The sequence below is a fragment of the Falco naumanni genome, chromosome 4 (assembly GCF_017639655.2).
Source record: "Falco naumanni isolate bFalNau1 chromosome 4, bFalNau1.pat, whole genome shotgun sequence".
NCBI lineage: Eukaryota > Metazoa > Chordata > Aves > Falconiformes > Falconidae > Falco > Falco naumanni.
The window spans coordinates 86,511,456-86,534,357 of record NC_054057.1 but is presented as its reverse complement, the minus strand read 5'-3'; the positions used below and the strand labels follow the sequence as shown (position 1 = coordinate 86,534,357).

At 58.8% G+C, this 22,902-nt stretch overlaps 3 protein-coding genes across 4 annotated transcripts; 1 reads left to right on the top strand and 2 right to left on the bottom strand.

Annotated features, from left to right (window-relative positions):
- RPUSD1 (RNA pseudouridine synthase domain containing 1) lies at positions 1 to 4,600 on the bottom strand. Its single transcript, XM_040592838.1, has 6 exons — positions 4,369 to 4,600; positions 3,792 to 3,983; positions 3,563 to 3,686; positions 3,341 to 3,443; positions 3,152 to 3,253; positions 1 to 2,880 (listed from the first exon to the last, which is right to left on the bottom strand). Exons 2-6 carry the CDS (start codon positions 3,971 to 3,973, stop codon positions 2,480 to 2,482), a joined length of 912 nt encoding a protein of 303 aa, XP_040448772.1. The 5' UTR covers positions 3,974 to 3,983; positions 4,369 to 4,600; the 3' UTR covers positions 1 to 2,479.
- Positions 4,601 to 4,797: 197 nt separating this feature from the next.
- Positions 4,798 to 16,627, top strand: CHTF18 (chromosome transmission fidelity factor 18). 2 transcript variants are annotated; one of them, XM_040592578.1, is made up of 22 exons: positions 4,798 to 4,903; positions 5,041 to 5,188; positions 5,324 to 5,450; positions 5,567 to 5,741; positions 5,858 to 5,947; positions 6,088 to 6,140; positions 6,341 to 6,482; positions 7,140 to 7,352; positions 8,149 to 8,246; positions 8,362 to 8,485; positions 8,641 to 8,774; positions 9,539 to 9,632; positions 9,706 to 9,804; positions 10,082 to 10,212; positions 10,499 to 10,661; positions 10,830 to 11,054; positions 11,163 to 11,312; positions 11,881 to 12,011; positions 13,772 to 13,916; positions 14,858 to 14,974; positions 15,857 to 15,914; positions 16,334 to 16,627. In XM_040592578.1, exons 2-22 carry the CDS (start codon positions 5,041 to 5,043, stop codon positions 16,468 to 16,470), a joined length of 2,754 nt encoding a protein of 917 aa, XP_040448512.1. In that variant the 5' UTR covers positions 4,798 to 4,903; the 3' UTR covers positions 16,471 to 16,627. The 2 variants fall into 2 exon arrangements, with proteins under 2 accessions (XP_040448512.1, XP_040448513.1); XM_040592579.1 differs by lacking the exon at positions 5,041 to 5,188 and having other exon boundaries at positions 4,799 to 4,903.
- Positions 16,628 to 16,975: 348 nt separating this feature from the next.
- On the bottom strand, positions 16,976 to 19,820 carry GNG13 (G protein subunit gamma 13). Its single transcript, XM_040592580.1, has 3 exons — positions 19,609 to 19,820; positions 18,036 to 18,158; positions 16,976 to 17,177 (listed from the first exon to the last, which is right to left on the bottom strand). The coding sequence occupies exons 2-3, from the start codon at positions 18,131 to 18,133 to the stop codon at positions 17,072 to 17,074; spliced, it is 204 nt and encodes a 67-aa protein (XP_040448514.1). The 5' UTR covers positions 18,134 to 18,158; positions 19,609 to 19,820; the 3' UTR covers positions 16,976 to 17,071.
- Positions 19,821 to 22,902: the final 3,082 nt, after the last annotated feature.

The window sequence follows — 22,902 nt, the reverse complement described above, 5'->3', positions numbered from 1 at the left end:
TGCAGGATCACAGGTAATGGTTTACTACGGTAACGAGCAGCAAGAAATAAGGGTTTTTGCAAGCTGTACAGAACGTCACAGACACACACCCCATCACAACCCCCCCGTCCAAACGCTTGAGTGGATTCACGGATGATGCAGCAAAAGGCCCTGTGGCAGGGACGGCAGAGGAGGGAGCAGGACTGAACGCGGCACAGGAGGGGACCCGGGGAAGGGCAACTGGAAAACACCTCTGCAGGGTAAGGAAAATACACATTTATCTCTGGTTTCTGCAACTCCGGGCACAAGTGCAACGTGCGAAAGCTGATGGGTGGTGCAAGGGCTCCTCAATGCAGATGGCAGGGCGAGCACTGGGTGCCAGCCCCCAGTGATGATGGTCCATCAGCATCCCCCTGTGTGGGCACTGGTGTGTCCCCATGAACCACCCCAGTGACCGCCAGCCCCACGGGCAGCCTCGTCCTGGACATGTCCCCTGCCACGCTGTGGGGACCGTTCTCACAGCAGGGCCCATGGGAAGGGAGGGACTGCAAAACTCACCCATAATATTTCAGGACCTTCCGTGCACGTCACCCATGTTTATTCTTTGGTAAACAGGTTCACGGTATTAATTTACAGCTTTGGGACCTGCCTACGGCTGCCTCTCCCCTCCCCGGCCACTCCTGGGAGATGGGATGGGACTGGGGAGGAAGGAGTCAGAGCTCCTGCTCCTCCAACCCTCCCTGAACCCTCTGCCAGCAGCTCCTGAGCCTGCGATCCCCGCTCAGTGCCCAGCTGGTGCCTGCAGAGCCGTGTACCACACGCTTGGCAGCATGTAGCACCAAGCCATGACAGCTAACGGGAGGTGACGGCTACCCGGTCCCCAGCCGCATGCCGCAGCACGGTGAGCTTGCACCCACCAGCACCCGGGGACACAAGGGACAGGAGGTGCAATACCCCACGGGGTGTCGATGACCCACACAGCGCATTCACCCACAACGAGAGGGCTGTGCTGTTTTATTCTCTCTCAGGGTAGGAGTATTAGTTGTGTGAAACCACTCACAGGTGTGTTTTAAATGGGACGGGGCTCGTGGGATGACAGTAACGCTGGGCACGTGCTGATGTGGCGGCTCGGTGCCAAATCCCCCAGGGAGCTGCTGTGTATGCAGTGGGCTCCAGCACCCCGGTCCCGCCCCGGCCCGCACAGCTCCCTGCTCCCTTCCTTTTCCAAATGTCCTCTAAGGGCTGCAGCAGACAAGCAGAGTGGGAAGGAGAGAGCGAAGCGGCACAATGCCAACCAGCAAAGCAAGGGCATTTCCAGAGAAACTCTTCTTGGCGTCTTGCAAAGCGCCAGCACGAGAGCTGAGCTGCTCCCCACTCCTCGCATCAGTCCTCAGCCTTTCTTTCAGCTTCAACCATTGCCTCGGCTGCCCTTGCTGCCCCGGAGCCCTCCCAAACTGCCCACCTGAAGGACCTGCCCCCGGCACCCTCCGGTGCCGACACCCCTGCAGCAACCTGCCAAGTGAGGAGCCACACACCGGGACCAAAACATGACGCTTAGTCCCCCTTGTTTGGGTAAAGCAGAAGGGGACTTGTGTCTTCTGACCTGCCTCAGCAGGGGTGACATCCACGCCCAGGGTAAAAGTGGATGCTAAAAAAGGCAACACTAGCAGAAGGAATATTAAGATCTATTACAAAAGCTTTGGGCTGCTGGCTATCCGACCACAGAAGTACTAAAAATACACTCGTTTTAGAGGCCACCCGTATTTCAGAACTGCTAAAAGATGAGATTCTTCTCATAGAAATTTGAAAAAAGTTTAAAATCCATTCGTGTCAACTCACTCACCCTCAACAAACCTTTAAAAAAGCCTACATGCGGGCTGAGGGAGGAAGGTGAGTGTGTGGGCAGGGACCCCTCCTGCAGCCACTGTGCAGCACCCCCCCAGGACTAGGGGGCTGCCGGTGCCCCCAGGCTGCACTTCAGCCCCCTGATCTCTCACCTCCCACATGACGTGTGTGCATTGAGTGCAGCGGGATGGAGCGGAGGGAATGGGAAAGGGGACATGGACATCGAAGCTGCACCCGGCATGTTCTCCCCTCCCTCTGCTGGACTGCATTTTGGCATCCCAGCGCTGAGGGTTCACAGATACGTCCATCGTGCTCATGGCAAAGGCAGTGTCCGTGCCACCCACCCTGGCTGCGCCTGAGCCCCGGGACAGCGACGGAAAGCTTTGGGGTCACTCTAAGCTGGTACGTGACACATTGACTCTGCTGCTGAGGCCCAGAATTAGGAAAGGAGCATCCACTGGCCAGATGGATGATGTGTGCATTAAAAAATAAACCCATCCTAATCACTGCTAAAATCTGCCTAATCTCAGCCCCAGAAGTGAGGGAAGCCATGGCATACAGAAAGTGCAGATGTGGAGTCAGCGCTGGGCTCTGCAGGGACCCACTGAGACAAAAATGGAGCGTTGGGCTGGAAATGCAGAGACGTGGTTTGTGCTCACTCCAAAGCCCACTCGGCCAACCACTGCTCACACCGGGCTCGCTGCTCCTCCGTCTCCGGGCTCTTGGCTTCGCTCGGTGCCTCCTCTTCTCTGCCACCAAGCACGGCTTCTTGGCTCTCCTCCTCTTCCCCCTTCTGCACCATCTTGTCCTTCAGCTCCTGGATGGTCTCATCCAGCCGGTGGGTGACGTGGTGGGGCACCCAGTTGCTGTCCATCGCGGTGACAAAAGGGTCGGGCGCACAGACCTCGATGAGCTCCTTGCCGGTGGGGATGCGCAGGTAGTAGGCGTGGAGCATCATCCTGTAGGGACTGCTGTCCTTCTTGTGGCTGTAGGTGAAGTCCCCCACGATGGGGTGGCCGATGGCGCTGCAGTGAACCCGCAGCTGATGGGTTCGCCCTGAGGGGACAGCGGGAGCGGAGGAATCAGGGACACAGGTTATCCTTGGAACCCTCCTTGAGGGCACAGCGGTGTGAGGTGACCACATACCCGATGACATTTGTCCCCCCAGGCAGAGAACCCTCTGAGCTCAGCAGCTCTCGGCTCCCTGCCTTTGCACCACGTGCCCACGCCAAAGCCCAGGGCTGCAAGTGCAGGTCCTGGCCCCAGGGGCCACCTCAGAGCTGCTGGGGCTGCAGCCCCCCGCGCCGCCCCAGCCCCGAGTCCCCACCTGTCAGCGGCTGCAGCAGCACTTTGGTCACGGGGTCTCCGCTGTAGGACCCGTGCTCCAGCACGATCAGCTCCGACTGGCAAGGCTTGGGGTTTTCACAGCCTGCAAGGAGACCCACAGGGGGGGTCAGCTCCCCCCGCGCGGCCCGGGCGGTGTGGGCAGCGCAGGCAGGGCGCGGGAGCCGCTCACCCTCCGTCCCGTCGATGCACATCATGTGGGTCATGCCCTCGGTGGTGTTCTTCCCGATGGCGTAGCGGATCGTCATCCGGCTCTGGCTGACGTGGCCCCGGACCTGCAGGGCAGAAAGCCGGTTGCAAACGGATCCTCACTGGGGCGGGATGCTGGGACACAGAGGCTGAGCTGCAGCGCAGCAAAACCGAAGCCAGGAGCAGGGCTGAGGCGGGGGCTTACCAGGGCCAGATAGGCTTTGGTCACCAGCCGGTCTTTAAAACACTTGTAGGCGCTTCCCGCTGCCGCTTTGTTGAGCGCGACGCACAGGGCCCCGCTGGTGGAGAAGTCGAGTTGGTGGCAGAACCTGGAGAGGAGATGGGAGGCGGAGGAGCATCCCCGGGCAGTGTCCCCAGCCGAGGCTGGCTGCTCGCGGGCAGGACAGAGCCCGCCGTGGTGCCTGGCTGCTCACCTGAAGCCGTAGTAGGTGTCAGGGTCGGCCAGCTCGGGGAAGCGGTACTTGAGCTGGCTCTGCAGCGTCAGCGTCTCGTACCACATCTTGCTGTCGATGCGGATGTCCCAGTGCTTGTTGACCACGATGAAGTCAGAGCTCTGGTACAGGATGGACAGGTTGTCGATGGTGCCCGGCTCCATGGTCAGAGCCCTGCGGAGAACATGAGGGGAGGGGGGGTGAGCAGGGTGGGAAGGGCCTCGGGCTGCAGCCTGTGCAGCCGGGATGGGCACAGCCCCCCAGCCTGAGCACCCCCAGGATGGGCACAGCCCACAGCCTGAGCACCCACAGGATGGGCACGGCACCCCCAGGATGGGCACAACCCCCAGCCTGAGCACCCCCAGGATGGGCACAGCGCTCCCGAGATGGGCACAGCACCGCCAGGATGGGCACAGCCCACAGCCTGCGCAACCTGATGGGCACAGCCCCCCGGGCAGCGAAGGGCCGCGGTGGGGGCGGGCAGGGCGCGGGGTACCCGGCAGGGCTGCAGCTGTACCGTGGCACCAGTGTCACCGCACGGCTCCCCCCCACCCCTTACCGCTGTCCCCCCGTGCAGGCGCAGGTCCCACAGCGGCGCCGGTGCTGGGCCGCTCCGGTCTCACGGCGGGGCTCGGCCTCCCCCGCTGCCGGCCGGGCCCGCACTGCCGGGAACACGGAGCACGGCGGGGGAACAGGGGACACGGCGGAGGGGACCCCGCGCCCCCCCGTCCCCCGCCCCCGCGCCCCGGCCGACCTGCAGCGCCGTCCCCGGGCCGCGCCGGGCGGCTCCGGCTACATCGCAGCCAGCGGCGCCGCGTCGCGTCCAATCAGCGTCCCCGCCGCCGCGGCCAGCAGCGCGTCGCGTCCAATCAGCGTCCCCGCCGCCGCGGCCGGCAGCGCGGCGCGTCCAATCAGCGTCCCCGCCGCCGCGGCCGGCAGCGCGGCGCGTCCAATCAGCGTGGGCCCCGCGGCGGCGCGGCGGCCGGAAGCGCGGGCGGGCGGCGCGGCGCCCATGGCGGGCCCGGAGGAGAGCCCCGGCGGCGGCTTCTGCCGGCGGTTCGCGGCCGAGCTGGAGGTGCTGGCCGAGCTGGGAGGTGGGCGCTGCTGCGGCGTCGCGTCCGGGCCTGGGGGCGCGGAGGAGGGCGGGAGAGCCCGGCCGCGGAGCCGCGTGTGCGTACCCCACCGTGGGTCCCCTGCGGTGACCGGTGCCGCCGCGTTACGCCTGTTGCAGATGGCAGCTCCCCGCCCGCCGGGCCGCAGCTCTCCCGGCTCCGAGGCAGGAGGCAGCCGCCGGAGGAGCTCGACCCCCCCGGGGGCAGCAGCGCCAGGAAGAGGGACCGGGGCTGTGCCCCCCCCGGCTCGTCGCCCACCCCCCCGCAGTAGGTTTGGGGGACCCCTGGGTGCTGCTGCCCCTCCCCGCCCCGAGGGGTGCAGGGTGCTGCTGGGGGAGCAGCTGGGTACCGGCCTTCTGCTGAGGATGCTCCTCCTCTTCCTTCTGCCCTGGGGTCTCGCAGCCCCGAAGCCGAAGCGACAGCGCCTGGAAGCTGTTAAGAAGCTCAGCTTTGGTGCGGATGAGGACTTGGCTCCTGAGGTCCTCTGGGATGCTGGTCCAGAGACACCTTCTGCTCCCCAGATTGCCAGGTTGGCCACCTTGAACCCCATTTTTAGCAGGGGTCATGGAAAGGGACCTTGAACCCCACAGTGGGGTTCAAGGTCCCTTTCCCTGACCCCTGCTAAAGGAATCTGGTGTTCTCCAGCTTGGACCACCTGGAGAAGAGTAGCATGGCCTCACTGCAAACCACACCACCCTCTGAGAAGAAGCAGGTACTCAAGCGGCCACCCATCCTGGAGGACTACATCAACGTGACATCCACCGAAGGTACCAGGGTCTTCATGGTGGTGAGGGATGACCCCTCCAGGACGGGGGTGGAGGTAAGGAGGGGGGGGGGGGTGTTCCATTCACTTCAGGAGGGGATCTTTGATGAAACACGAAATGTCTGTGCTGAGCATCGGTACAACCGTCGGTGTGTGTCCTCTGGTCCTCACAGCTCCCCGATTCCCTGGGCTGGAACGCACGCAGGCCGCTCCACTTGCTGGGGGTGCCTTTCTCCTGCCTGAAGGAACAAGTGCATGAAGAGGTATCGCATCTTTACACCGACCTTCCCGTCTCCCCTGCCACCACTCGATAGCCACGGTGTTGGCTCCCAGATCTCTGCTCCCCCCGGCTGCGGGTTAGTGGGGTGTCTCTGACCCCCCTCTCGCCCTCTTTGTGCTCAAGCGTCGAAGGTATGTTCTGGAGGTGTCACAGCAGCTGACAGAGATAATAAACAGGTGAGATGTTGGGACAAAATCCCACTCCTATCCCTACCATGCTGTCGGATGTGCCTCCCAAGGTACTCCGGTGGGGTCCAGCACTGGGGACCTGTGAGCAGAGGAGCCTCTTTGCCCTCAGCATCCCCAGCTTGGGAAGCCTGGGTGTAATTCCCAGCGCTGTCCTGGGTGCTCTGGGGCAAGTTAATTCTGTCTCGCAGTTGCCTGGAGAACGAGACCGGTGCCGAAAGCCCGGAGCCTGGTGGGGAAGCGGAGCCGGCAGACGAGGAGGAGTCTGCGCGGCATTGCCTCTGGGTGGACAAGTTCACTCCCCGGCACTACATGGAGCTGCTCAGTGATGATGTGAGGTGCTAGGATAAGTCAGGGCTTGGAGTTTGGGTGGGTTTACCGCTGCTATAACTCTTCCTTAATTCCGTGGGATCAAGGCTTTATGGTGCTGCCTTTGATCGTGGGGCTTTCAGAAGCATTGGCTGGGGGCTGTGTCCCTGCTAGCCCTGCCTGGGGGCGTTCTGCTGCCGAGAGCTCGGGGAGGGGGTTTTTCAGCTGTAGGCTGTGGGCCTTCCAACAGAAAAGACTATGGAAGATGGCCAAAATAAGACAAAAAGATCGGGTGCATTTTAACTAGGAGTTGTTGGCTATTTGATTTTTTTTGGAATATTAGAAGGGAATTGGAAGTTATGGAAGAGGCTGTGAAGTGCTGGGTTGAGCCAAGACAGAAGAGGGACAGCAGGGCTGGGGCCGATGTGACTTGTCCTTGGTTGCCCTGTGGGATGGTGGCTGAGTCGGAAGGGAAGCCGTGTTCCCACGCTGTCCCAGAGAGATGCTGGTGTGACTGGGTAACATGGTGACGTGCGAGGTCTCTCTTCTGCACTGCCTCCCCAGGCTCAGCTCCTTCCTCTGCAACCAACAACGGTTTGTAAGCCATGGAGGGGCCTTCCTCTGTCCTCGACTGGGTCCTTGCGAGGTTTGATGGGGTTTGCTTGCTTTCTTGCCCCACAGTACACAAACCGCTGCCTTCTGAAGTGGCTCAAGCTCTGGGACACGGTGGTGTTTGGGAAGGAGCAGGCCGTGAAGAAGGCCAAGCCCAGCACTGAAGCTCGTCCTCCATTCGGCCGCCCCAAGGAGCAGCAGAATAAGTGGAAAACGAAGGTCCAGCTCACAGAGGAGATTCTGGAGGCTGAGCTGGACCAGCACAAGAGGCCCAAATACAAGGTGAGCAGGACAGGACACCGCTGCGTGGGTCTCCTCTCCTATGCCCCTCGTCTTGCCGCTGAGGTGAGGAGCAGGGTCTTCCCTTTCTTTTCCTTCTTTCTCCCCTCTCTCCCTCCTTCTCCCCTCTCCCAGTACAGATCTAGGAGGAATCGGATTCCTTGCTGCTTCTTAGGAAATACGGGGGTTTCTCATTTCTTCTTCTGTTTCAGCTTGAGTACTGTGATAATCCGGGGAGGGCAACAGCCTTCTTTCAGCCAGATCAGGTGGGCCAGTTGAGGAAAGACATACTCTTTTTAGCAGAGGTTGGCCTTGACTTTAGGGGCAAATAACAAATAAATAATGTGCCTTTGAGCTAGAGTTTCTGCATCTGGAAAAGAGCAATGATGCTCAAATGCTAAAGGGAGCAGAGATAGCATACCCAGGCCAGCTTACCAGCTTCAACCTGTCTGGTGAGAGGATATAAAAAAGGGGAAAACAAAAATAGATACTAACAGCATTGTTTCCCAGGAGGGTAATTCTGGAAGAGATTTTGTTCAGCCTTTTCTGTCTGTTGCCCTGCAACCTTAAACATATGCATGAGAGATGCTGCCAGGATGACTGTTGCCTCTGAGTTTCTGTTACAGTCTCCTTCCTCCAGTGACTTTCCCTTTTCCCTGTGTGTCTAAACACGAGTGCAGCAGCTCCCAGGGCCGGATTGCAGGCTGCAGAGCCTCGTCCCCTTGCATGGCAGCCTTGGTGGGAGCTGGAGGAAGCCTTGCCTCGCTGCCTGCCGGGCTGATGTTGCTCTCTGCTGTAGGTGGCCCTGCTCTGTGGCCCGCCTGGCTTGGGAAAGACCACGCTGGCCCACGTCATCGCGAAGCACGCGGGATACAATGCTGTTGAGATGAATGCCAGGTGAGTCTGGGGCTGTCCTGCCCCAGAAGCGGCTGGAGGTGATGCCGTGCTGGAGGTGATGCCATGCCAGAGGCAATGCCACGCTGCAGCAGCCTGGCACGGGCTTGTCTTGCAGTGACGACCGCAGTCCTGAAGTTTTCAAGACCCACATCGAAGCTGCTACCCAGATGAAGTCTGTGCTGGGCGCCAACGAGAAGCCCAACTGCCTGATTATCGATGAGATAGATGGTGCGCCTGCGGTAAGCCCCTGCTGGCGGGCAGCCTGGAGCTAGCCACCTTTTGCTTTAATTATTACTCCACTAACAGCTCATCCCTTGTTCTGTCTTACAAGCTGTTTCTTGCCTCTGAACAGCAAGAATTCATCCCTTCTGTCCTTATTTATATTTTTCCCAAGGCATCTATCAATGTGCTGCTAAACATCATCAACAGCAGGGATGCGCAGGGTGAGGCAGCGGCGGGCACGGGCCGGAGGAGGCAGCGCGAAGAGAGGCTGCTGCGCAGGCCCATCATCTGCATCTGCAACGACCAGTTAGTATCTGCGTGCCTGGGGAGGATGGGGAGCTGAGACCCCTGCCCCAAGCAAGGAGGTGGGGGCTGTTGCCTCCAGCCGAAGCTTTCCTGTGCCGAGTTGCCCGTCATCAGATGGCGGCTTAGAAGTACCTTAGGAAAAGTAAAACTACAACACGCTCAGCCTTCCTGGGTGTTGTGTCTGCTGGGGTGACTTGTAGCTGGGTGTGAGTGGACAGTTGCTTTTGTGCATGCCCAAGCATGCAGTGGGGTGCAGGCAGCTGCTAAATAACCCATTTCTCTTTGAGTGGAACATTCTCCTATGGAGACAGGCTGAGAGAAGTTGGGGTTGTTCAGCCTGGAGAGCAGAAGGTGCCAGGGAGACCTTAGAGCAGCTTTCCAGTGCCTAAAGGGGGCTTATAAGAAAGATGGGGACAGATTCTGTAGTAGGACCTGTAGTGATAGGACAAGGGATATTTTAAATTAAGGGAGGATAGATTTAGGTTAGATATTAGGAAGAAATTCCTAATTCTTCCCTGTGAGGGTGGTGAGACACTGGCCCAGGCTGCCAGAGCAGCTGTGGGTGCCCCATCCCTGGCAGGGCTCAGGGCCAGGCTGGACGGGGCTGGGGGCACCCTGGGCGGGTGGGAGGGGTCCTTGCCTGTGGTGGGGGGGTGGAACTAGGTGGCCTTTAAGGTCCCTTCCAGCCCAAACCGTTCTGTGATGGATAGCTGGATTTCTCCCTCTGCTAGGGTCACTGAGACTGCTGTGCTTTCCTTTGCCAGGTACGTCCCTGCCCTCCGCCCGCTGCGGCAGCAGTCGTTCCTGCTCAACTTCCCTCGGACGGCACCGTCCCGGCTCGCCCAGCGGCTCTGCGAGGTGCGGCGGGGCCGAGGGCTCCTCTGGGCCCCCTGGCCCCCAGGCCCTCCCTGCTGACCCCCCTCTCCTGCAGATCGCCCTGCGGCAAGGCATGCGGGCAGACACGGGCGCGCTGCTGGCGCTGTGTGAGAAGACGGAGAATGACATCCGCTCCTGCATAAACACTCTGCAGGTACTGGTGTCACTGGGAGCTCTCGAGGGGACACAGACTTGCTGTGGCTCTTGACGTGATCTGGGCTCACATGGGGATGGAGGAGGAAAAACTGTGTCCCAGGCAGATTCCTGAAATGTCCGCCCCGTCCCCTGCTTTATTTTTAACCTTGATTCCCCTACAAATGGAGGACGAGCGATGCGCCGCTGCCTGGCTTTCCCTGGCACCAGCTGGCTGTTATGGGCATCACCTGCCTCCCCCTGTGCCCATCCCCACCAGCCCCCTGCTTGTGTTGCAGTTCCTGCATGGCCGAGGGCAGAAGGAGCTGAACGTGCAGATGGTGCAGACGATGAAGATTGGCTTAAAGGACCAAAACAAGGGCCTCTTCTCCATCTGGCAAGAGATCTTCCAGCTCCCAAAGGTCCAAAGGTAAAAGGGGGGATTTATTAATTAAGCACGCCGCTTCATGGCGTTCCCTTGCTGCTTGTAAGACCTGCAGTGGGGAAACCTGGAAGGTCCTGGAGAGCTGATCTGCCCTGCAGCAGACCTGACCTCGTCAGCAGATTTGTGTGTCCAGATGCTCCTTGACTTGCTCTCTTTGGATGTGATTTGGCATCGGTATTGCCTTCAGTCCAGTTTGCGAGGGTCCAAATATTCCTTGCTGGTCTGTTCCGCGCCAGGGCACTCTGAGCAATTCCGTTTGGGCTTCCCCCAGGCACAGGATAGGAATGGACCCTTCTTTGCCAACCCAGCTCCTGGTGGGTGATGAGGACCTGTTGCACCTCGGGGGGATGGCTGGCTTCAATGCATCCTCCCACCGCTTCCACCACATCCTGCACCTCGCCGTCTCCTCAGGGGAGCAGGAGAAACTCGCCCAGGTAGAGCAGCCGAGGGGGAGAGCCGGGCCCCTCCCTCTGCTCTGTTGTGCTAGAGCTGAGCTCGGTGGGATGCTCAGAATCCCAGTGGCATGCGCTGATGGGGCTGTCTGCGCTGATGGGGCTGTCTGCCCTGCCTCGAGCTGTCTCTAATCCTTTGTCCGCTTCCAGGGTCTGTATGAAAATTTCCTGAACATGAGGCTGCGGGACTCCAGTTTCAGCTCTGTGTGCTTGGCCCTGGAGTGGCTGGGCTTCTCCGACCTGCTGAACAAGGCTGTCCTGCACAGGCAGAGCTTCCAGCTGATGCGGTACCTGCCCTTCCTGCCTGTGGTTTTCCACCTGCTCTTCGCGGCCACCAGCGTCCCCCGGATTGCTTATCCCAGCAGCCAGTACGAGGCAAGTACCTCGTATGTGGTATATGGTGGCAGCGTGGCTCCAGCTGTCACCCATGGGGACATCTGTGGTCGCAGCCATGGCTGAGCTGTCCCTGCCCTCTCCACGCAGGCCCTGGCCAAGCTGAACCACATGCAGAACCTCGTCATGTCCATGGTGTCGGGGATAACGCCCAGTGCCCGCAGCCGTGCGGGTCAGCAGTCTCTCATCTTGGAAGTGCTCTGTCTGCTGCTGGACATCATCACCCCGAAGCTCCGACCGGTGAGTGCCCACTGGTCCCCTCTCACTGCGGTGGCAGGAGTTCTGGCTGGGTGACGTGCCCGCTCCCCTGGCACGAGGGCTGGGGGACATCCCTTGGGCTGTGTCAGCCAGGCACAGGCTGAGCTGTCCAGGACCTCTCCCAGATCTGGGTCTGTTTGGCGTTGCAGCTGATGCAGCAGTTGGAGGGAAGCCGGGGATGTGGGGCTGAGACAGCCAGCTGCTGGGTGCACGGGGGGATGTCCTGCACCTCCTGGACCCATGCACCCGGGGGGTGGGCTTGGCTGCGCAGGGGCTGGGGAAGCTGCAGCAGTCTCCTTCAGGCAGCTGCCTCACCTGAACGTGTGGTTGCACCGAGTGCGTTTACCCGTGGGGCTGTCAGAGGGGTCTGTCCCTGCTCTGTGAAGCGCGTCTGTCCCTAATAGGAAACTAAACTTGGTCTGAACCTCGTGGGTACTAACTGTCCTTTCTCGTGTAGAGACACACCCTGTGCTTCAGGTTATTTTGATATTTAGAAGATATTACGGATCAGTGATGCTCTCCCCTTGCTGGGCTCTGCTCTCCTCCCCAGGTGAACACCCAGCTGTACAGCCAGAAGGAGAAGCAGCAGCTGGCAGACCTCATCAGCACCATGCTGGCCTACAACCTCAGCTACCACCAGGAGCGCCTGCCTGAGGGCCAGTATGTCTACAAGCTCGACCCGTAAGTCCCAAGGGTGAGGAGAAGGCGTAGGGGGGTCAGAAACAACAGCAGAGCATCCAGGAATGAGTGAGCCTGAAAGCATCGTGGCATGGAGTGGGTTTCTTGCAGCTGGAGCTGGGAGGTTTCTCTGATGGTGGCAGCTGGGCTGGCACGAGCTGCCGGTTGCTGGGGTGGCTGCAGGGACCTGACTTTCTCTGATGGCAGCTCTGTGGGGAGCATCTGCTTCTTCATCTCCTGTTTTTTTAAAGGAGGAGCCCTGGAACCTTGTGAGTACCTGGGGCTGCTGCTGGCTTTGCTCCCCCTGCAGCGTGGTCCGGCTGCCCCCCTCACCTCCTCCTCGGGCTGAGGCTGAAGCAGGGCTGGGTTTGCTTTAATGGGATTAAAGGAATGGAGGCAGCTACCTTCGGCTCCGGAGCTGGCAGAGAAGGGACCAACGCTGCTGGGGGCTTGCGGCAGCAGAGGGGAGCAGGTCCACCAGGTCCCACCTCACACACGGGAGGTGCTGCAGCCACTGGTTTGTGTGTCACCAGCCAGCCATCGCTAGACTCTCTGCTTTAAGTACATCCAGAGCCATAAACGCTCCTGAGGCTTCGGTGAAGCAATACAGACCCGACCACAGCTAGGAGCAACGCTAATGTCTTCCTGGTGCAAAGTTAATTACAAAAATTAGCCTCTGTTAAATCAAGCAGCTATATCTAATTACAGTGAAGCACTTTATTATTTTTTTTTTCCCACGGAAAAGCCTGCAGGATCTGCAGGGGCTGTGGGGAGCCATCTGCCCCTGCCCTCCCTGGGTCAGGCTGTGCCACCTAAATGCAGCCCTGAGGGAACTGTGGGACATTGGGAGCCACGTGGCACAAGCAGGCACGTTGATTTGATTGGCTTCACTTTTTCTGGCGAATTCTGAGCCTGTTTCCTGGCCGTGTGCAGCGATTATGGGGACCACAGGGGGTGTCATGTCCCCGTGGCACCTGCGAGTTGTGTCCCAGCATCTCTCAGCAAACAAAGCTGTTGTTGACAGCAAAACCTGTGTTTTCTCTTTACAACTTCTGAAACGGTAGATTGGACAGATCATTTCTAAATGACTGCAAAGGCATCTGACATAGGACTTTGCTCCCTTTAGTTAAAGGGGAATAATACTGAATGTGAATAAAAGCGTGAAATATTTACAGCTGGCAGAGGAACCGGCCCAGCTGGCTCCTTGGTGCTGGCTGTGCCTGGGCTTTCGCTGTACAGAAACAGGCCTGAACTCCAGATCTGGTGCACTAACCTTGTTAATAAAACTGCTCTGATTAGCCAGTATTACTGTTCATGGCCGTATCTCAATTAAACAGCTCCCCACAGGCACCTCGGGGTTCATGCAAAGGGTCATGGTACCACTTGTGCCCAAGCTGTGATGTGAGTCTGGTTTTTTTCAGGGCAATCTGTTCGGTGCAGACCTGCCTGCAGTTTCCTCTTTTTGCGGTAAAACCAAGATTAAAGAGCGTGTAATCCCTCCCGAGTTCCCATTCAGCCGAGATGCCCTGCAGCAGCTTGGCTCTGTGCGGCCGGCACTGCTCGTTGGGCATCTTCTAGCGCTGCCCTCGCACGTGTGGGCTTGGAGAGGGGAAACTGAGGCACTGCGGCCAGGCTTATACTGAGAGGCTGGGGGAGACGGGGCTGGGAGGATGGTGGGTCTCCCTATGCTCATGTCAGGCTGCAGTTTCCATAATGCTTTTTTATTTTCAGTATTGATTTATTTTCTCCCCTTGACGATGCAGAAACGTGGAGGATGTCTGCCGGTTCCCGGACCTGCCGGCTCGCAGGCAGCTGACCTACCAGGCCAAGCAGCTCATCGCCAGGGAGATTGAGCTGGAAAAGATGAGGAGGATGGAGACTTTGCTGCAGGCGCGAAACCCGGGCGAGGTAGGGAGGGCTGGCAGTGTCCTGTGGTTCTGGGGGGGGGGTGGTGGGCCTGTCGATGGGGATAAAGCCCTTAGGGCTGGTGTGGGGACATGGTCTTTCCAAAGCAGCCGGTGGCTTTCGCTCTGCAAATGGAAATCCAGGATTAAACTCGCCCAGTCGCAGCCATCTGCACGCACATCTGCCTGCGGGGCAGCACATCTGTGCTGGGGTGAAGTGCCCAGGGGCTCATCTTTTTGCAGCAGTTCTGGAAAGAGGCGCTCGCTGTGAGTTAAAGGCTTTTCAACTCTGTAACTAGGGTTGCGACAAGGTGGGAATTGTAGTGTGTCTGGGGCAGCTGGCCTGCTGCCTGCCTGCGCATTCCCTTGCTTCACTTCGACCTTCCCGAAGGTCCCAAAGCCCCAGGAGGAGCAGAGTTACTCTGCCCACTGCTGAAACGCTCTGGGGAGCAGCGGGCAGCAGGCGGGAGAAGGTGGAAATGGGTGGAAAAGGCTGAGAAACTGTTCAGGTGTAGCTGGTGCCTGCCCTGCCCTGGTGCCATGGGGATAATTAATCCCTGAGAGCCCCTTGCAGCAGAAGAGCTTTCTCAGGGGACGTGTGGCACAAAGAGATGCTACAAAAATATCTCTGGAGGCTCCTTGTTTACACACTGCCAACTGTTGGAGTCCCAGGGAAAAGGACTAAACACGCACATGCCCAAAGCACTGCCGGGGCTAATCCTGCCTGCTGCTGTGAGGCAGAAAATGATGAAAAAAATCCTTACCAAGTCGTTTGGATATTATAATCAAACCTGGCAGCAAATAGAAGGGGTGTGCGGGATGGATGACAAGGCACTGTCCTGCCCTCAGGCTGTGCATCACCTGGGGGGGGAGGGATGCCCAAACCCTGAGCTCCACCAGCCCCAGCCCCGAGGGGACCCTGGCTCAGGACTCTCCTCCCCACAGGAGCCCAGGAATGGCCTCAGTGAGGCTGGGGAGCAAGCGGATGCAGGGCCAGCAGTGCCCCCCAACCACCACCAGCGCCTGGAGCACATTGTCCGGAGGGCAGCAGTGGAGGACAAGGTGAGGGGGCTGCAATTTCTGCCTAATTTCCTACCAGCATATACCTTGGCTGCTAGAGGCTTGCTATCTCCATTGATATTTATTGTTTATTTAGTCCAGTTTCTTTTAATAGGATAGTTCAGCACCCCGCGTCCCATAAATGCATCGCTGGGTTTACAGCATCGGGATGAATTAGGTCTGGGTGACAATTATGGACATGTGCTGTGAAGCTTTCAGGGGTAGGGAGGGAAAAAGATGTAGATATTTGGGCTAAAATAGCTGAATTTTGTCTCTGGGAGCTGCAGGGCTGGGGGCAGAGCTGCTTGCAGGTGGGAGAGGTATGCACATGGCTCGGGGGGCTGCAGGGGAAACCATCCGTCTTCCACCAGTGCAGTGGGTGAGCTGGGCTGGTCTCGCCCCAGGTATCCTGGTAGTGGCCAAGAGGAGCAAGGGGGGGTCCCCTGCCCCCACCCCTCTCCAGAGGCCCAGCCTCGAGGCCTCACCTGCTTTAGCCTGGTGAACCTTGAAGTTTGTCTTTCCCACGCCCTTCTGAATGCCGTTTGCATTTTACCGAGCCCGCTGGCTCTTTCTGCAGGATTTGCATTTGGCCCCTGCCCGGTGGCTTCCTTCTGCGCCAGGTGCTTGGAGGGGGAAGGGGCTGGCGCAGCCCCGAGCCTGGGGTGATGAGCGTGGGGTGACGGCCGCACGCAGAGCCCCAGCGCTGGGCTCCCCTGAGCTGCCGTAGGGCTGACTTTGCTTAAAACTGGGGAGAGCGGAGCCGTGTCCCCAGCGTCTGGCCTCGCACGGGGGGAAACTGGGCTCCTTCTGGCTGTCCCCGAGCGCGAGCTGTAAGAGCAGGCACTGGCGGAGCCGCGCTCACCTTCTGCTTTTTCCTTTTTGCAGCCTGAGACCGACTTCTTCGGGCGGCCACTTCGGCAGCAGCGGGCGGCCGTGGCCACAGGTGGGTGGCAGAGGGTTGGGTGGGATGGGCACGGGTGCTGCCGGGGGGGGGCCCGCCCTGGCACAGGGTACCCAGACCCCACACAGGTGCCCAAACAGGGGCACTGTGCCTGGGGGGACATCAGCGGGGTGGGAGGGATATATTGAGCCAAGTGACCCTCGGGTGCCTGCGGGCAGCTCGGTGGATTCTGGCAACATCTGAAGGGCCAACGAAGACCCTGAGCTGAGGAGCATGGTTGTGGGAGCAGTGTGGGTGCTCTGAAGTTTGCAGGATCCGGGACATGGGAGCATCAGCTCAGCCCTTGCAACCCCCCCGTGTCCGCAGCAGCTCCTGGCTCTCAGTGTCCTGGGCGCAGGGTGTAACTTCAAGGTTAAGAGTTTCTGCAAGTTTTTGATATCAGTCTCCCCCCCCGGCTGCAGCCCCTCAGGCCTCCAAGGAAGAGTCGAGTGAGAGCCAGATGGGGAAGGCCGTGGGGAAGAGCGATGTCTGGTTCCGCTTTAACGAAGGGGTTTCCAACGCCGTCAGGAGGAACATCTACATCAGGGACCTGCTCTAGCGGAGGTGAAGCCCAGGAAATCCTGTAGATGGAACTGAAGGGAGGAGCTGGCTTTTGGCTTTCTAACCCATGGGTGGGGTGTGTGTCCATGAGCCTCTTTTTATTTTTTAGTACCCGCTTGTTTTGTTTAAAAAAATATTAAAAAAATAAACAGGAAGTATTGCTGTTTATTTCATTTATAAACTCTTAGTTGTCGTATGTTGCCTCTTTTGCTGCAAAATTGTATCCTACAATATACAAAAGAGTATCTAAAATCACTGAAAATGTTTTATAAAAGTTTTCTTCCAAGTTGAGAAAACTGCTGGCTTGATGGCAGCAGCAGCCGGGAGCGGAGCTCTGCAACTGGAAGGGGCAGCCCAACCCCAGAGGGACCTTCTGCTCCTGTCCCCCCATGCTGCCCACCCCCGCAGGCTTCCCCCTCCTCCCCCCCCCCCCCCCCCCCCACCTTTAAAAAAGAAACACTTCTAAAAATAATAAGACAAGATGAGGGTAAGGTTTTTGTTCAGGTAGTCATATTAGGAAGCTAGCTAATAAAAAAGTGTACATTCAGTGGGGGGGGAGCGAGGGGCTGCAGGAGCTGGCGCGGGGGGGGGCAGACCCCTCAGAGGATGGTGCATTTGCCTTTCTCCACCCAGGGGTTGTTTTTCATCAGCTCCGGGTTCAAGAAGGGATCTTCTGGAATGCCGTCCTCGATCCACTTCACAAACCTGCAGAGAGGGGAGCGGAGGGGTGGGCACAGAGCGCTGCGAGGGATGGAGGGGTGCTGGATACAGGGTGGGGGTGGCAGAAAGCAAAAGGGGGGATCTGAGGGGAACTGCAGTGTCCGGGGTAAATCCTGCTCTGGTGGGGAGCGGTGCTGGGGTGCAGCCTGCCCTGGGGCTGTGGGCATGACCCTCCCATGCACCCAGCTGGTTATGGGATGGGGGGGCAAGCACAAGGCAAGTTTAATAGAAGCTTTTTGCCCCCCGCAACTGCGGCTGCCTGTGCACTACTGGCATGGGGGCGGCTCTTGCATTGCATTTTAAAACATTTTCACCAAAGTTGCTCTTTTTCTGTCCGTCCCCTGCTCCCGCCATGTGAGTGATGGGGCCACGGGCTGGGTTAACCGGTGCGATGTTGTGAGACCCTTCTTGTGAGGAACAGGGAGATACAAACCGGTGAGGGCATGTGTCTGTCTTCTACAGGTTTAAGTCTTTTGAGGGGGTGTCTGCATACTGCCCAGCTGAGCCCGCAGCACTGGGGGGCTCGGGGGGCACCTGGGTGTCAGGGCTTCACACGGCTGCTGCCACATCCCTGCCACCACCGGAGCTTGGGCAGTTGGAAAGGACCTGGGGGGGGGGGGAGCGGCGGGGAGCGCGTACAGAAAGGCTCATGAGTGGGTTGCGGGCACCAGTACTGGGGCTGGCACAGTTTCTGCCACTGGGGTTTGGTGGGCTTGAAGAACTATAAAGGGAAAATCTATTTTGGCAGCTGATGGTGACTTTAAGGGATGTCAATGCTGGCCGTGGGTGGAGAAGAGCTGGGGGGGTGCATGGGGATGGGAGGGAGGGTGGGCACCCACTCACTCGGGTATTGTCTTAGAGGACATCTCCCGCTTGTAGGCCAGCTGGTACTTCAGGCTTTCCACCTCCTTCTTCCACTGCGGGAGGTCCCACTCGTCCATGGCAGGAGCCGGGGGCTCTGCAGGGCTGCAAACAGGGACGATGGTGTCATAACCCACGGCCACATCCTGCCCTGGCCCCCCCAGCTCTGCACCCTGCAAAGAGGGGGTCCCCCAGGATGGGGACAGCACACCACCACGCTCTGGGGGCTGTTTCCAACCCCATGGCGGAGCAGCCCATGGCTCCGGGAGCCTTCGGGGTTGCACTTACCTGCGGGCGCAGGGGCAGGTGCCCAGCGCTGCGCTCTGGTAGCCACGCTGTGCCCGTGGGCACATGCAAAACCCGAAGGCTGGCCAGATTTGACTGTGATTTGGATGCCGGCAGCGCCCCGGGGTAGGGAGGGCAAACAGACACCGGAGGCTGTTTGGGGCAGGGGTTTCTGCCCCTGCCTAGCCGAGGGGCCAGGGGGCACTTTGGGTGGCCACATGGCTGAGCAGACAGGCTCACATGGGTGCTCATCTCTGATTTGGGGAGCAAGACAGACCACCACGTAGCCCCTCGCTCCCCCCAGCCCCCAGCAGTGGCCCTGGGTGCTGGCTAACAGTGGGCGTTGTGATTGGAGTCCAGACCAGTTTGACCCTCACACGGGGCACCGATTGTGGCAGCACAAGCAAGCTAGCAAGCTCAGCAAGGCTTTACCGAGGGTCAGATTCTACTGTCCATGCTGGTTCTCCATCCTCCAGGGGCCAAACCACACTGCTCCTTCACTCTCTCCTTCCTCAGGGGACCTCCTCCATCCAGGACCCCTCTCCCATGCTCCTCAGGGCTATTTAACTATTTTGTGGGAACAAACTACAGCTGCACATCGTCCATGCCAATCAGCCCACCGCCTTTGAAGCAAGGCCACACTGTATGTTATCAGTGTCACTCAACCCACTGCCTTCATTCCTCTACAGGTGGGGACATGCACAATGGGGAAACTGAGTCACAGCGGCTGATGGGGCACAAGCTGTGACTGCAGTTGCATGAGACCTTCTGCAGGCACCTGGCTCCCTGTGACACCCCAAGAATCGGTGGCAGGAGGGGACCTTCCCCTGCCTGTGGCCGGCTGTGACCCCAGACCCTCCAGCACGCAGCGGCACAGGGCAGCACCGCTTTGCACCCCGGGCGGCTGAACCCCGGGGGTGCCCACACACCCCATCCTGCATCCCAGGCCAGGCTGCAGCCCCCGGCGCAGGGGCAGGTGAGGGCTGGGGGTGCTGGGGGCGTGAAAGCCAGCCACGCACCGGCACAGCTCAGCAGTTACATGTGCTGCCCCAGCTCGGCATCCCTGCAGAGCATCCTCCGGAAAAACAGCCAGGCACGGGAGGAGAGCAGGCGCCCGCAGCCCAGCATCCCCCTGCACCCACCGTCCGGCCTCCCCGGGGCGCCGGTCCCTGCTGGCAGCTCTCCTGGAGACAGATGGGAACCAGCATCCCCATCCCTGCTCCAGCCATCCCAGAAGCATCCCACCACCGCGGCCGAGCCCTCCACCTACCTCAGCTGGAAAAGGTGCTAGTGGTGAGCGGGGGCTGCCTCCGTCCCCGCCGGCTCGGCGAGCCTCCCTGGCCTTGCCCGCGCTGCCTCCGCTCGCTGCTGGCGAGCCCAAATCCTCTGGGTAATCTATTAATGCACGGCTGGTCCAGCTGCCTCCGACACGGCAGGAGCCGGATAATGGGAGCGTCCTCCCCCCGCTGCTCCCGGGGGATTTGGCTCCGCTGAATGTGAGCGCCCAGGATGGAGGCAGCGTCCTGGTACCCGGTGGCCAAGCTGCCGAAATGGGGTTACCCCAGCCTCCCCCATAGCCCTGAGGGACAGAAGGGCCCCAAGGATGGGGGGTGGGGGTTATCGTGTGGTGGGACACGGCAGCACCTCAGGGAGGCCCTGCATCCCTGCAAAAGCCAGCCCTGCCATGGCTTTCCCCTAGCTGCTCCCGCTGTGCTGCCCCTGGGTTTTGTGGTTTTTCTCACTTCCCCGGTGCTGGTGGAGCTGGGTGGGGGCAGGGAGAGGCAGGGGTGCACCTGGGGAGGGGTTGGTTTAAAAAGAAAAAGGGGAAAAAAAAAAAGGGAAAAAAAAAAAAGGTAAATGGAAAAAGTGAGCAGTTGGGTACACAACGTATGGCAGGGTCAGCACAAGGGGAAAAGGGCAACAAAATTAAAAAAAATACTAATGTGCAACTTACAGAGAGGAACAAAAGCCCACTGACGGTTGTTAGCTGATTAAAGAAAAACAATTAATGCAAAAGCAGAAGCAAACAACCAAGAAGTAGAAAAAAAACCACCACCCACCTACCCCACCCCATCCCCATCCTTCACTAAATTAAGCAATTAAAAATAACTTCAGGTAAGCTTGGCTGCTTTGGGAAAAAAAAAAAAAAAGCAAGGGAAAAAAAAAAAAAAAAGCTGCAAGGTTTCCACAGAGGAAAACTGCCCCACTCTTGCCCCAGGAGCCCCTCCCTGCTGCCCGCCATGGGGTCTGGGGCTGTGGCCATGTGGGTGGCTGCTTGTTCCCTGCACCCGCCCGGGCTGGAGCCCCCTGGTGCCACCCCACAGAGCTGAGGCTGGTGTTCCCACCCCAGGGCTCCCCAGGAGCCAGCCCCCTGCCCGCCCTGGGGGTGCAAGGAAAGGGTGAAATACAGATATATGTATATTTATGATATGATATATATACGAGTGCACTCATATACACACATAAAAAACCAAGAGCGAGTGTGTATATATATATATATACACACACATATGTTAGCACATACACACACACGTATATATGCATTATATATACAACATATATGACAGTGGAAAACATATATTCATATTGTGTGCATATGCATCTGTATTATATAATTTATTTAATCACATTTATTATGCCTTGTGTGCATTATATACAATATATACACATAAATATAATACATACATGCACACATGTAATTCATGCCTGCATGCATACAGATGTGTGCCTGCACATACAGATGTGTGTATGTGTGCATATATATATTTATGGCATTAAACCACCAGAGCCATTCCCACGGTGCAGGAGGCTGATGCCCTGTGCAGAGCAGCCCTGCTGGCACCAGGATGGTGCTGGGGGCACAGGGCCAGGGTGCAGCCGGGCTCCCCTCCCAGCACCAGCCTCCATGGCCCATCGATCCATGGCGGTAAGAGCCTCCACGGCAGCCCGCTGGAGCCGCCGGCCCTGTGCTCTTCTCCTGGAGAGGATGCTGGGGTCTGGGGCTTGGCCAGGATCGATGGAGCTGGTTAGAGCCAACCTCCAGCCTGCTGCAGCCACAGCACGAGGGTTTTTGCTTTTTTCACCCAAAGCAAATAAATGTATTTTTCTTATTGCAGCAGCGATGCTGGGCTTGGCTGTGCCGTGAGTGCCGGGGTGGCTGTGGCTCGGGCTCGCTCCCCACGCTGCCATCCCACCGCCGCCGGCTCAGAGGGCAGCGATACCCACGCCGAGCCGCAGATCATCCGGCTGTTGACATCAATCGTAATCCCCCTGTGCTGCCTCCAAACAAGTATGGGAAAGGCTTGGGTTTAACGATAAAATGACACTGGAGACAGGTTATTGGATTTCCGTGGATTTCCCACGATCTGATGGCAGCCAGGGCTGAGCGGGGGCAGCACCCACATTTAGGAGCCACTGTGGCCACCAGCTGCAAGCCTGGGGGTTCCTGGAGCCCACCGCTCCAGCCGCAGGCTCCTCTCCTCGGAGGCAGGCGAGAAGCCTTGGCCGGGCGGGCAGGACAAGGCGATGTCTGCCTGGCCTGTGGGGGTCCTGGGGCCGCAGCGGGTGGGGGGCTGGTGGCCCCAGCATGGCAGATTGCAGGGCTCGCATTAGCTACCCCCACCGGCTTTGTAGATTAAAGAATTATGAACTCCTGAAGTTTTGCAATATTAATGATTGTAGCCATCTGTTAATCTGGCAGCCAGCAATGCGTCGCTTTTGTACTTTGCTTAGTCCAGTTATTTAAAGCGTATTTTTGGTTGGGCAGGCAGCTGGAGGAGCACGGCTCCTCATCCCAGGCTAGCTGCGCAGGGAGCTGCACCCCGCTCCGTACCGCTCTCCCTGTGTTATTTTGGGGAGAGGAGCCCCCGGGCAGCAGCTGGCCTGCAGGCAGGGAAGGGGATGCTGGGCCAACATACACAGCCCAGTGCTCCGGGGCACAGGACCAAGGGATGTCACCTGCGGGGGGGACGTAACACACCACACCAGCAATGAGTTGAAAGCCCCCACCACCCTTGCAAAGCAGTCCCTGGGAAGCAGGGGTCTGCCCTCAGTGCCAGCTGCTAATTACGGCTCTCTTTGGGATGGTATTTTAGATAACTCAGTTCTCTGGTGCACACTTCGAAGGAACAAACTCATTTAGCAGGTTAATTAGTGTCCTTGGTAGAAAGGGTACCAGCGCTCTGCCAGCCCCCTCGGAGATGAGGCTGGGAAGGATAATGCAGGCAGGGGCGGCGTGTTTGGGGGTGGCCCTGTGCATCCCCCCCAGCTCTGCTGCTGCTGGGGCTGCAAACTCACCCCCCGATGATTGAATTGCACAAATCCACCTGTGCATCACGGCCGAGAGGGTGAAGCTGCCCGCCCCACAGCTCCGTTCCCATCTAGAGACCGGCCGAGCCTGCCCCCTCGGGCTGTGCATCGCCACCCCCCCAGCAGAGCTGGAAGGGCCACACAGGTTTACCAGCACTACACAGCAGGGGTTGGTTTTGTTTGTTTTTAAATACTATACCAAGAACCCCCCGGGCCTGTAAACAATTAGCTTATTGACAACGCATTTCAAAAGTCT

What these genes read in the sequence shown, in the direction of transcription:
- CHTF18 (XM_040592578.1), top strand. Translation starts at nt 5,041, where the DNA reads ATGGCAGCTCCCCGCCCGCCGGGCCGCAGCTCTCCCGGCTCCGAGGCA. An exon ending in TGGAGCTGCTCAGTGATGAT is followed by an intron (nt 6,483 to 7,139) that starts GTGAGGTGCTAG and finishes CTTGCCCCACAG; the next exon opens with TACACAAACCGCTGCCTTCT. An exon ending in ATCCCAGCAGCCAGTACGAG is followed by an intron (nt 11,055 to 11,162) that starts GCAAGTACCTCG and finishes CTCTCCACGCAG; the next exon opens with GCCCTGGCCAAGCTGAACCA.
- RPUSD1 (XM_040592838.1), bottom strand. Translation starts at nt 3,973, where the DNA reads ATGGAGCCGGGCACCATCGACAACCTGTCCATCCTGTACCAGAGCTCT. An exon ending in GACACCTACTACGGCTTCAG is followed by an intron (nt 3,687 to 3,791) that starts GTGAGCAGCCAG and finishes TCTCCTCTCCAG; the next exon opens with GTTCTGCCACCAACTCGACT. An exon ending in CCAAAGCCTATCTGGCCCTG is followed by an intron (nt 3,444 to 3,562) that starts GTAAGCCCCCGC and finishes TCTGCCCTGCAG; the next exon opens with GTCCGGGGCCACGTCAGCCA.
- GNG13 (XM_040592580.1), bottom strand. Translation starts at nt 18,133, where the DNA reads ATGGACGAGTGGGACCTCCCGCAGTGGAAGAAGGAGGTGGAAAGCCTG. An exon ending in TCCTCTAAGACAATACCCGA is followed by an intron (nt 17,178 to 18,035) that starts GTGAGTGGGTGC and finishes CCCTCTCTGCAG; the next exon opens with GTTTGTGAAGTGGATCGAGG.